At 40.9% G+C, this 13781-nt stretch overlaps 1 protein-coding gene across 1 annotated transcript in view; it reads left to right on the top strand.

Annotated features, from left to right (window-relative positions):
• The first annotated feature begins 2284 nt into the window (after positions 1 to 2284).
• Positions 2285 to 13781, top strand: part of nf2b (NF2, moesin-ezrin-radixin like (MERLIN) tumor suppressor b) — a 61832-nt gene continuing 50335 nt past the window's right edge. Inside the window, exons 1-2 of the mRNA XM_073053573.1 lie at positions 2285 to 2582; positions 8864 to 9000. Of these exons, the coding sequence (XP_072909674.1) occupies positions 8881 to 9000 (120 nt within the window). The 5' untranslated portion in view covers positions 2285 to 2582; positions 8864 to 8880. The remainder of the gene's footprint in view (positions 2583 to 8863; positions 9001 to 13781) is intronic.

The raw sequence follows: 13781 nt of genomic DNA, 5'->3' as shown, positions 1-13781 counted from the left end.
TGGCAACAAATTCCACAAATTCACCACCCTTTGGCTAAAGAAATTTCTCCACACCTCTGTTTTGAAAGGGCGCTGCTCAATTCTGAGGCTGTGCCCTCTTGTCCTAGTCTCTTCCACCGTGGGAAACATCCTTTCCACATCTACTCTTTCTAGGCCTTTCAACATTTGCATGGTTTCAACGAGATCCCCATCATCCTTCTAAATTCCAGGAAGTACAGATCTAGAACCATCAAACGTTTCTCGTATGATAACCATTTCATTCCTGGAATCATCCTTGTGAACCTCCTCTGGACCTTCTCCAATGCCAGCACATCTTTTCTAAGATGAGGGGCCCAAAGCTGTTCACAATACTCAAGGTGAGGCCTTACTAGTGCCTTATAAAACCTCAGCATCACATCCTTGCTCTTGTATTCTAGACCGCTTGGAATGAATGCTAATGTGGCATTTGCCTTTCTCACCACCAACTCAACCTGCAACTTAACCTTCAGGATGTTCTGCACAAGGACTCCCAAGTCCCTCTGCATCTCAGATTCCTGGATTTTCTCCCCATTTAGAAAATAGTCTGCACATTTATTTCGACTACGAAAGTGCATTTTCCAACATTGTATTTCATTTGCCACTTTTTTGTCCATTCTCCTAATCTGTCTAAGTCCTTCTGCATCCTACCTGTTTCCTCAACACTACCTGCCTCTGCACCAATCTTCGTATCATCTGCAAATTTGTCATGCTTCTTGTTGTTCCTTTTTGTGCATTGGGGTATTTACGTCACTTCCTTAGCACTTGTCTGTTTTTTACATGGATGAGTTGCTGATTCAATGCTCAACCCAGCACAATGGAAAGCATACAAGGGGCTGGCCAGATCCAAAGCTGGGACCATTCACCTCGAAATCCAGTGCTGATTCCACTAAACTACCGGCCAGCCAAATCATGCTTCTTGTAGTAGGATACATGCAAAAAACTTTCCATAACGTTGTGGTATAAGTACTGGAACTGTCCTGGAACATCTTAGATAAAAACAAGGCATCTTCTAGAGAAGAATTCTTTAACAATGCAACTAGGACATTTTCTTGGTCCTGTAGCTTTTGCAACATCTAGTGCTCTTAGTTAAAAGCTCATATCACAGAAGTGAATCATATGGGCTGAAGACATGTTTCTATAATGGAGGAAACTGTAGGAAGAGCCAAGATGATCATGCTCTTGATATTTCTGGCTAATATGGGCACAATTGTTGACCTTTCTTTGGGAGAGACAAACAACACAGTAGAAAATATCCTCAGTGTGAAAACAACATCTTTTGCGTGTTGTTGAAAATGTTTTACAGAGGTAAAGGCTATGGGGTGGATGTGTTGTAGGGATGCAGAACAAGGGTGGGCTGTGTTGTATGAATAAGTGGATAATAGATTATGTTATGTTCATAAAGTTGTACAACATGAAAATGAAGCAGTTTCAACGACAGGTTGCTATCGATGCAATGCTCCTCAGACAGGATGAAGAGGTCAATACTCCCCAATGCCATTAGGCTTTACAATTCAACCGCCAGGAGTAAGATATGTTAAAGTGCCGGGGTTGATTGTATTTAATGTATTTAAGTAAACTACTTAAGAACTTTTTAAAAGCTATTATTAATGCTTTTTGAGAGAGTGATTTAGATGCATATCATATTTTTACTGAGTTAAGTATTGTATGTAATTAGTTTTGCTACAACAAGTGCATGGGACATTGGAAAAGATGTTGAATTTCCCCATGGGGATGAATAAAGTATCTATCTATCTATCTATCTAATTAACCCAACTCACCCATGTCAAAGTAAGAAGACAAAAAAAAAGATAATTGATTTCAGGAAGCAAGAGACGGGGCATGTATACATTATTGACACAACTTCCCGCCAATATATAACTGGAGTTCTGTGTTTTGGGTCAGGTTTAATTGATACAGTTTATGGATTGGACTATGTAGTTCACATTACGATGTGTTTCTGGTTGCTCTCTTTTGTTGTTATTTTGATGTGGCACTGAGACCATAAGTTAACAAACGCCATTGTGCTAGATTGAACTGCATATGACTGGACTGGTTCGATGATTTAGTGTTTTGTATTCTGCCGTTTGTGTGAATTATTGTTGTTGGAAAAGTGACTTTTTCTTTGAACGGGTTCCATGTTTTTTTTTTGTTTCGTGGCTGTCTGGGGGAAGGTGAATCTCAGGGTTGTATACTTTGATAATCAATGTACTTTGGATCTTTGGAGGGGAAGGCAGGGCTAGGAAGAGAGAAGGAGAGAGCTGCGCTGGAGGGTTGGGCAGGTGAGGAGAGGACTGTGAGGCGCTCCGCTGCGGGTTGCTCATCCCACCTGGAGGGCGCGCTCTGCCGGGGAGCGGTGACTCGCCGTCCTTCGACCTAGCCCGCAGCCTTGGTGGACTGGCTGCTTAAACAGATCGCCAACAGAGTTAAACGTCGCGGGCCAGGTCATGGCCTGGTTATTGGGATCGCTGTGCTGTCTGTTGTCGGTCTGAGGCCGGTGTTTGTGTCGCCTCGCAGGCACTTGCTATAACTCGAGTCCGGGGCTCGGGCTGGGCCTTGCTACGTCCGTGAGTATCAGGCACGATTCAAACTGCGATAGATTTAAGGATGACCCGTCTCAAAGAACGTATATATCTGTGGGTTAATTTTGAAAACTGTTGTTCAGATTTTGCATTGAACGCACAGTTCGGCCTCCGGAATGTTTGATCTTTGAAGGACTTGTTATGTTTTTTTTAACGCAGATATTTTTCTGTTATCTATAATTAGGGATAATGGTATTATGTACACGTTTGCAGAAATAACGCTTTTGTTTCATTTAACCATTGATGTTTTGTTGTGAAATAAATCACTGGGTAGAGGCAGCCTACCCTTCCAACTTTTAAGTAAATCCACATTTATTTTCCTTCCCGCTCGCTTCACTTTATCCTCTATCGATCCGTAAGTAACAAATGAAAAGTAAAGACTTTGCTTATCTGTAAGGAGGACACAAGACAAACATATCTCAAAAGGAAAATATTATTGCATCTCAATTCATCCACAGTTTCCTTAAGGTTGTCATAGCCGGGGGTGGCAACGGGGATAAGTTCCCACTACCTGTTAAATGCTCGCAATGGCGTGCGACTCAAATTGCCTCTGATAACCAAATCCAACTCCTGGCCTTCACTTGTTGCTTAGTAAGCCTGGCAGAACCGTTTCTACTGACAGGAGAAGGGGCAAAGGCGGGTTATTGATGCTTTAAAATCAGTCGTTTTGGGCATGTGGGGTTTGTCAGCTGTGGTTGGCAGCTCATCTTGGAGGAGGAAAACTTGGATCTCAAATCTCAGCGGCCTTGTTGTTTCCTCTACTGTCAAAATTAATCCAAACTCAGGTTGGGGGAACAACACCTTATATACCGGCTGGGTAGCCTCCAACCTGATGGCATGAACATCGATATCTCAGACTTAAGGTAATGCCCCCAAACCTCCTAATCCATTTCCCATCCCCTTTTCCCTCTCTCACCTCATTTTCTTGCCCACCTATAGCCCCCCACTGGCGCTCCTTCCCCTTTTCCTTTCTTCCATGGCCTAATGTCTCTTTCTCTAGTCACCTTCACAGCTCTTCATCCCTCCCTTTCCAGGTTTCACCGATTGCCTGGTGTTTCTCTCTCCCCCCCCCCCCCCCCACCCCACCATGTTTTAAAATCTACTCCTCTGCTTTTTTTCCCTCCAGTCCTGTTGAAAGGTTTCGGCCTGAATCCTTTTATTCCATAGATGCTGCCTGGCCTGTTGAGTTCCTCCAGAATTTTGTGTGTGTTGCTGTTCTAAGGATATTAACAATATTTATATGTTGAGATGTGTTTTGAAATTAATGTGAGTTTTGTGGGAGAATATGAACAGAAGAAGAGTTTTGAAAGCACTGGGTTCACTATTTGGGGTTTCCATTGAGAAGCATTTTCAGATTGTCACACCATCTTGGATTCAGTATTATCAGGTAATCCAAATGTATTCTTGTCAGGTTGAACCACAGTAGCCATTCTCTTCTGACCTCTCTCGTTAACAAGGCACTTTCACACTCAGAACTGCTGCTCACTGCATGTTTTTTTGTTTTTTGCACCATTCTCTAGAGACTGTTGTTGATGAAAACATTGCTTATTTTTACCACAGTCTTGTCAAAATGGATATTGGAGCACTGTGATAGTGTTGCCATGCTTTGTTCTAATTTTTCTTCTACACTTCTGTCTTTGATTATTGTGGGCTATGTTAAGCTACTGGAAAATCTACAGCTGCATAATTTCCCAGTCTTTAGTCTCTTTGTGTAGAGAAATGATCAATTTAGCTCTTTCTAGAAAAGGTAGCCCCAAGCTATGGGAGTAGAGATTTGAGAACTGTTAGGTGTTAACATTTATACTGTGCAATTTCTTTGAAAACTTCGAACATGGAACAGTATAGTACAGGTCCATCAGCTCATAATGTTGTGCTGACCTACAGTACTGTGTGCAAAAGTCTTAGGCATGTGTATTTAAAAAAAATTCTGTAAAGCAAACATATTTCAAAAATAATGAAATGAGACGTTTCTATCAAAAATTTACTTTAAAGAGCAGTAAACAGTAAAAGAACGAAATCCAATCATTATTGAATGTGACCACTGTTTGCTTTTAAAACTACATCAGTTCTCTTAGGCAAACACGAGGAAATCTGTAGATGCTGGAAATTCAAGCAACACACACAAAATGCTGGTAGAACGCAGCAGGCCAGGCAGCATCCATAGGGAGAAGTGCTGACGAAGGGTCTCGGCCGGAAACGTTGACAGCGCTTCTCCCTATAGATGCCTGGCCTGCTGCGTTCCACCAGCATTTTGTGTGTGTTGCTTCAGTTCTCTTGGGTAGACTATCATGCAGTTTTATAAGAAAATTGGCTGGTAGGCTGCTCTAAACATCTTGGAGAAATTGCCTCAGTCTTCTGCAGACCTTGTCTGTCTCGCATGCTTCTGTCTGTCCAGGTAATCCCAGGCAGCCTCGATGATGTTGAGATCAGGGCTCTGTGGAGGCCAGCCAACCTGTTGCATAGCTCCTTGTTCTTTTTGCTGAAGGTAGTTCTTTATGACCTTGGCTATGTGTTTGGGGTCATTGTCCTGTTGCAGAATGAAGTTGGGATGGATCAGACACCTCCCTGATGGTATTGCTTGATGGATGAGAATCTGCTTGTACTTCTCAGCATTGTGGATTACATTAACTCTGACCAGATCACCAACTCAATTTGCAGAAATACAGTCCTAAACCTGCAGGGAGCATCTGCTGTGATTCACTGTTGGCTGCAGACACGCATCCACACAGTGCTCTCCAGCTCTTCGACGGACAAACTGCCTCCTGTTTGAACCAAAATTTCAAATTTTGAATTGTCAGTCCATGAAGACTACTTCTGACAAGACTTCTCCAGACTGTAGAGAGGTGTCCTTGGGTTCCAGTGGTTTCTGTGAGTTCAAGCTGATAGCAGTGGTGGACTTCTGATTTAGAAGGGATGTCAGATTGTGAGTCTCAACTGCTGCTCTCAGTTTCTGTGGCTGAGTCCTCAACCAGGCTCATTTCTTTGTGCTTTTTCAGAAGAACTTAGGCAGTACATCCTGTCTACAGCAAAATTTCATCCTGGGAGAAACCTTGCTGATACGGGAAGACCACCTTGTGTTTTATTGCTATGCTTATTCTTTCAATGGTGTAAGAATTTATGATTTGCAGGTTAAACTGTCACATCCTCAACTTCTAGTTTGATTATTCTTTGCCGAGTTTAATTCCTTATACACTTGTTTCTGTTTCAGTAAATTAGTTTCGTTCATTTAACTCATTATGTCATTGATCATTAGCATCCAGTTGTTAACTTTGTTTAATCATGCATTGGGCTATAGACCTACAAAGTAATCAAGCTTGTAAAGTTGTCTATTACTTAATATGTTACTTACTTTAATGAAATACAGAAAAATACTCTATTAACATTTAATTTTTTTGGAAAATGAATGTTTGGAAATCTAAAAATTGCACTATTCTACTGAAGCACCAATGCAGAAGATCAAAAAAGCGTTTGTGTAAAACCTAGGGTGCTGAAGACTTTTGCACACTACTGTATATAAACCCACTCCATGATCATTGTAACTCTTCCTTGTATAGCTCAGAGCCCTGCATTTTTTTCTTGCATTCCTGTGCCTATCAAAGGCTCTTTTAAATATCCCTATTGTATCAGCCTGTAGTGCCACTGCTGGAAGTGAATTTCAGGCATCCACCATTTTGCATTTAAAAAAAACACTACGTTTGACATCTCCTAACTTTCCTCCACTTGCCTTAAATTGATATCCTTTGGTATTGGCCATTGCTGCCCTGGATGGTTGTGCGTTTTATCTGTGCCTTTCATAATCAAATACACCTTGATCAAGTTACTTCTCATCCTCTCTCTCCAAAGAGAAAAGCTCCAGATAACTCGACCATTCTGCTTAAGAAATGTTCTCTGATTCAGGCAACATCCTGGTAAATCTCCTCTGCACCTTCTCTGAAGCTGCCACATCCTTCCTTAGGTGATCAGAACTGAACACAGTATTCCAAGCATTGACTAACAAGAGTTTTATAGAGCTGCAGCATAATCTCACAGCTCTTGAAAACCAATCCCCTGATTAATGAAGGCTAGCATACCACATTCACCCTTAACCACCTGGTCAGTTTGTGTAACAGCTTTGAGGAATCAGTGATCTTGCACCCCAAATCCCTCGGTTCCTCCTGCTATTAACCTTGTATTCTGCTTTCAAGTTTGATCTTCCAAAGTGTATCACTTCACACTTTCCTGAATTGAACTCCATCTGCCACTTCACAGCCATCTATGCATTCCATTGTGACCCAAGACAGCCTTCTACATTATTCACAACAATTCCAACCATCGTGTCATCTGCAGATTTACTAATCCACCCCTCACTTTCTCATCCAAATTAATTACAAAAAACACAGAGCAGCAGTATCTTGTGGAACACCACTAGTCTCCAACCTTTGGCTAGAATATGCTCCATATACTACCTTCCTCTGCCTTCTGTGGGAAGGCCAATTCAGAATCTGTGGAGCCAATCTTCCATAGATCTTGTGCCTCGCAACTTTCTAGATGAAGCTACCGTGCTGCTTCAAATGCTTGTAAATCCTGTGTCTAAGAATACTCTCCATAAGTTTTCCCACTAGTAATGCGAGACTATAATTCCCAGGATTATTCCTAATACCTTTCTCGAATAACAAAATGACATTTACCATCCTTTAGTCTTCTGATACCGCTCATATGGCCAGGGAAGAGACAAAGTTCATCGTCAATGTCGCTGTAATCTCTTCCTTGCTACCCATAGTAGTCTGGTCTGGTCCCAGGAACTTGTACTTGAGTATTTCAGAAACTTCAACACTTTCTTTTTCTTAATCTCTATATGCTCCAGCCTGTTATATCCTAACCTTGTACTTATCAAAGTCCTTCTCTCTAGCAAGCCCATAAGCAAAGTAATCATTAACGACCTCCCTATCTCATCTGTTTCCAGGCATATACCGTAGATTCCGGATTTTAAGCCGCTACTTTTTTCCCACATTTTGAACAGCTTTGAACTTTGCGGCCAATAATCCGATGCGGCTAATGCAAGGTTTTTTTCATGCCGCCTCGTAAACATTTTGCCTCGTAACAGTAGACCAATAAAATTGATGAGTAGTTCACAGAGGTCCAATGAAATTGTACGATAAATCAAGCGCACTTTCACAATTAAATTATTGTAAATCAGTCATTTGTACTCACCCTCATCAACATGGAAAACACTCGAAGCATTGTGCTACCTACCCTCTTAGTTTAAACTATATTTGTTTTCTGTACTACATCGCGGGATGCTATGACGACACACCCGGTTTCGCGGCGTCTTGTGGGAAAATGCCGTTTGCGATGAAACGGAAAGGAGGGGGTCGAGCGGCATTACGCGAGCGGCTTTGGATCTGAGCGAAATCTGCTTTTAAATGCCGTTTGCGATGAAACGGAAAGGAGGGGGGGAGCGGCATTACGCGAGCGGCTTTGGATCCGAGCGAACTCTGCTTTTAAGTTAAAGGTATCAATAACTTTTCCTGGTAGGCTGCAGTATATATATTTTTTACCAGTCGTTAGGAGATATTGGAATGTTGTTCAGTAAAGAAGTATACGCAACGTATATTTAAAAGTAGCCGCGTACGGGCACGGTTCGAAAAAAAGCATTTGCAATATGTATTTGTTTTTGTTACCATATGGATTTAATTAAAAGTTAAAAAAATCCTCACGTGTAATATCTTTCTGTGTAAATATCTCATATTACAACGTGGGACACCTGCGGCCGAAAATCCGGTGCGGCCTAAAATCCGGTGCGGCCTTTACATTTAAAAAAATGATTTTATTTCTAAAATTAGTGCCAGCGGCTAAAAATCAGGTGCGCTCTGTAGTCCGGAATCTACGGTAGTTCTCCTTTTATCACTGAGTAGTCCTACCCTCTCTCTGGCCATCCTTCTGTTCTTCACATACATGTGGAAGCCCCTGGGGTTTTAATCCTACTTGCCAAGGCCCTCTTGTGTCTCCTAGCTCTCTTAAGTCCCTACTTAAACTCCTTATAATTCTCAGGAGCCCTGCTTAATTTTTGCTTCATAAACATTTAGTATGCTTCCTCTTCACTAAGTGCTCCACCTCTGGGTAAAGGTATATCAACAAAAGCACAGAAAGAGAAGGGTTGTTTGTGTATATTTGGGAGTATGGTTATGGAGCATTGTGTGGAGGGAGGCCATGGCATATCAATACTCAGCACTTTTGTAAGTTGTCTTAATTGTACATATGGCATTATTATTGCTTTCTATTGTCAGGTTTAAAACTACACTTGATGGTATCCTTCAAAGGATTTAGAAGGAAAATGTCGATAATGGGCTTAAAGAAGAAACAACCTAAAACCTTCAAAGTTAAGGTTATTACCATGGATGCAGAAATGGAATTCAGTTGTGAGGTATGAGTGAGTTTCTGTTTTAGATGTATAAAATGTTTTAACAGTTTGTATCCTTAGATTATTCCAATGTTCTGAAATGTCATTGCCTTTATGTAGGCAAGTGCAACAATTGTTTTGCGTATAACAAAGAACGGTGGCAAATGTGAGATTTGATTACTTCAGCAGCGTAATGGGCAGCAAGTATGTTTAGGACTGCAATGAAGGTTTTCTTCAATGCTGCTTGCGTAACAATATATATTTTTTGACAAGTCAGGTTTGTTAGCCCTGAGCTGAGCGTGGTGGACCACTCTTAGTCTGGCCTCTACCGTTTGAAAAGAATTGCAGCCAAACATTGATTTGCCTGTTTTGTTAATTGATCTACTAGTTTTTTAGATTTGTCTTTCTTGAAAGTAACTGTTATATTCAATTTGTGAAACTCATTTAAACATTCAGAATGTAATTGTGCCACAAAAATGCACACTTATTCTTTAATTTAGTTTTTTTTGTTGCCTCATTTCAGGTATTCAACCAGTTTTGCTGTTATTCCTCAGAAATATTCGCCTTTAGATTTAGGATTGTGTTCCAGGGAACCCACATTGTATTAATGGAGTAATGAATTGAAGTAACGCAGAATGCCCTAAACATTGATACTTCTATTATTTTAAATAATTTTGTTTAAATATGTTTATCCCTGTTGGTTTTGGATGAGTTATCTAAATGCCATAAGTCAGTTTAGTTAAGCAGATAATAGCCACAGTCAGCGACTGGGACTCTTTTTTTATTTGGAGTTTGCAGATGTTGTAATGTACTAAAATGTATTGCCTTGAAAATGAGAAAGGAGAACTTGGAATAAAGGTAAGTGGGATAAAGATGAGGAAAAAGGTTTGGGTCAGATTGGTACAGTTTTTCAGTTAGAGGTTCCATTGAGATTTCCTGGTTAATGATAGTTAACAGGTCCACTAGTTCCTGATATCTGTTCTGCAGTTTTACACCAGGAGTAGCTTGTGTTTGTGGTATGACTCTATTCATAGCTGTCTAAGATTGAAGAGTTTTTTTTATAGATTATGAACATCGCAGGCATCTTTTGTTCATCCCTTGTAACTGAACTGGGGAGGCCGTGAAATTGCATATGGACCAGAAAGACAATTTCCTTTCCTTGGAAATATTAAAGAAACAGATTTTTTAACACAATTCCAGATAAGCCTTTTTTTTAGTGCAGCTGTTTTTTAATGTTTAATTTGTATTATTTAAATTTTATAAATTTTGAAGTTTTAAAATCATCAGCAGTTTAAGGAAACAGAACACCTTTTGCCAGAAAGGCCATCAGATTTGTTTGAGATTGTGACTTAAGAATCTGCTGCTTAAGATGTAGTCCTATTTGCATACTACTATGCTTTATGGGTTGTGGCAGAAGAGCCTACAGTGCAAATAGACTGGCAGGTTGTGGAAAGTAATGTAGCCATGGGAATGAATGATGGGATGGATATAACGTGATACAATCCATTGATGCAGAAAATGTAAACCTAATCGCGAGAGGAAAGAAACTAATTACCACACTAGACTGGATAATTTTGAAAACGCCGGTTTCATGTAAAAACGATAGTCGCCCATACTAGGCATTTTAAAAAATAACTCTGTCCACATCGAAACCTATATTTCGGCGAATCTCCTCCTCCTGCGCATGCGCAGGACACATCTATCGAAAACAAGCGAATATTTGGTGTTGAATCTCGCTGTGAAAGATGGTGCGTGTTTGTTCAGTTGCAGACTAGAAAAACTTAAATGATGGGCAGCTGTTGGCTCTCACGCAGGAGGACTTAAAACTAAAAGAAAAACAAATACTAGAGCGTATGGAGGCAACCGATGGGGAGTTCACGGACAGTATGACCCAGCTGATGTCGAACATTGAAAAACTGACGAACTCTGTTGCATTAATAAAGCTCCTTGTTAAATGTATAAATCATGTCTGCATCAGTATTATCTTGTATTTCCATACAATGTTACATTAGGCTGTTATACATCTATTGTCAGAGAAGTACTTGCATAAATAGGTAAACCACCATACAAACAAGGACAGAAAACAGGGCAAAGTGAGTATACTTATTTATTCAGTAAGTTATGGGTCAAAGTATCTGAGTACATTCTAACTCTTCTGGCTTCAGTCTGTTGCCGTCTGTTCTGAAATTGTTAGGTTGCGTTCAAGAAAACAAAGAAATGGCACGCTGCCGTCACCATCTGTCATGAGAGCGTTTTTAGATTTCTCCGGTTACCCCGTCCACACTGATCTGCCCAAGCGGCGTTTTCAAAATTACACACCCTGCAGAGCGTTTCTGGAAAGCTCCAGTTTCGGGGGACGAAAACGCTGTTTTAGTGTGGATGGAGGGTAAAAACAAAGAGAAAAAGCTTCGGTTACGGATTTATCCGGTGTAGTGTGGACGTAGCCCAAGTCCATTTTATTGTGTGCAACCCAATCGCCATTTTCTGTTACACTTTACCATGATGAATTACCAATAGAAACACTTTTTCTATAATTGTACCTGTTTCAGATTGGAATATCTGGGGACAGTAATGAGATAAGGTTCCACTACCTACTAAATGCTCCCAATGGCGTGCACCTCAAATAGCCTCTGACAACCAAGTCCAGCTCCTGGCCTTCACGTGTGGCTTAGCTGCTAAGTCAGGCAGAACCATTTCTGCTGACAGGAGGGGGCAAAGGAAGGTTACTGGTGCCTTAAAACGAATTGCTTTGGGCAGATGTGACTCGTCAGCTGTGGTTGGCAGGTCATCTAGGCGAAGGAAGAGCCCGATCTCAAACCTCCACTGCCTTGTGGTTATACCCACTCACGGGGAAGGCTTCAGAAGTAAACTCAAGGGAAAATCCTGTAGCTGGAGTCCCTAAGAGAGTCTTACATTGAGTTCAATGTTGACTGGCAACTCCTGCGTTGCTGCTGGTACCAATTGTGTCGGTCTCTGCTGTTCCTTTGGGTTTATCAGATGTGTGGAGAGGGGGAGCTTGCTACATGGGCAACAGCTTGCTCTCCGTATCATACTGCCTAAGCTTGTGTGTTTAGATAGCTAGGACGCAATATCCATGGTTAACTCTGACTGACAGAGGCCTGAGACCTCAGACCTATTCCAGGCCTGCAGATGTAATTGCAGCATGATTTCACATACCCTATATATACATAAATGTAAGGAAGTATAACAGGAGTATAAAAACAAATGGAAATCATAGGTCCATTTATTAGGACATGAAATTTAAAGATTGTTTCAATGTTAAGAGATAAAATGTCAGATTAACATCTGTTCCTTTTTATTAAATATAACTCAAGTAATATGTAATGACACTGCTAAAGCATGTCTAAACTTGGAAGCAATGCTAAATTCTTTCCCAAGTAAAAGGGTGATGCAATTATTTTAGAATGTGTACACACTCTTCATCTCAGTTAATTTTCAGTTTAGTTTCGGATACTTCAGAAAAGGCATCTTTAATTATGAACATGTCCCTTTCTAACAGATTTTATTACATTATTTGCCCTTGCCAGTTTCAATTTTTAAGCCTGTTTTCTTGTCATTGCTGAAGACAGCATGATTTATACTGGAGTATTGTTTCACAGGGTTAGCAACTCTAAATCATTTTCTGATAAAGCTTTTTGAACATTAGGAATAGTTATGTTGGCCAAGACGGGTCTTGGTTTTACCAAGTACCTAAGTATTGTAGTTTCCAGCAGAGATGATGGTTATTGTGAGTTGTTATTGGATAGTGGGACTGTTGATTTTGTATAATGGTATCACCTGTTTCTCATTGGCCCATGTGTGGGCTAAGGTTGTGATGAAGTTGGGACAGAATAGTTTTGGCAAAAGGCAAACTGCTTTCATCTAGTAGGTTATTAGTAAGACCATAAGAGATAGGAGCAGAATTAGCCCATTCAGCCCATTGTATCTACTCCACCATTTAATCATGGCTGATCCATTTTCCCTCTCAACCCCATTCTCCTGCCTTCTCCCTGTAACCTTTCACACCCTGACTAATCAGGAATCTATCAACCTCCATCTTAAATGCACCCAATGACCTTGCCCTACACATCTGTCTGTGGTAACGAATCGCACAGATTCATAACACTCTGACTAAAGAATTTCCTCATCTGGATATTCCATTATTCTGAGGCTATAGGAAATGTCCCCTACATCCACTCTATCTAGACCTTTCAACATTTGATAGGTTTCAATGAGATTCCTCCTCCCCTCCCCCCCCATCTTCTGAATTCCAATGAGTACAGGCCCAGAGCCATTAAATGCTCCTCCTACAATAATTCTTTCATTCCAGGAATTATTCTCGTGAACCTCCTCTGAATCTCTCCACTGCCAGGACATCTTTTCTTAGATAAGGGGCCTAGAACTGCTCACAGTACTCCAAATGAGGGCTCACCAGTGCCTTACAAAGCCTCAGTATTCTATCCGTGCTTTTATATTTTCGTCCTCTCAAGATGAGTGCAAATACTGTGAAGCCCCTTTTTTCCAGGCATCTCTAGAGATGCAGCTTGTTAGCCCCTTGCTAACAGCCACTGGACTCGGCATTGAGAACCACCTTTCTCAAACTCAGTACGTCTATGGTCAGTATGACTTGGGTCCCACCAAAACCTGGAAGTTGGGGTGTCTCAACCACCCGATCCCCATTCTGTGCAAATACTATGTTAATACTGCACCCATGCAATTAGCCATTGGCAAGACATAACAGATCATACACTGCTTACAATTATCAAGAAAGTATAATTACAAATGTCAGCTTTATTGAACTGTTA

This window comes from Hemitrygon akajei, chromosome 8 (genome assembly GCF_048418815.1).
Source record: "Hemitrygon akajei chromosome 8, sHemAka1.3, whole genome shotgun sequence".
Classification (NCBI taxonomy): Eukaryota; Metazoa; Chordata; class Chondrichthyes; order Myliobatiformes; family Dasyatidae; genus Hemitrygon; species Hemitrygon akajei.
Note: the sequence above shows the minus strand (reverse complement) of the source record. Positions and strands in the feature narration are given on the sequence as shown.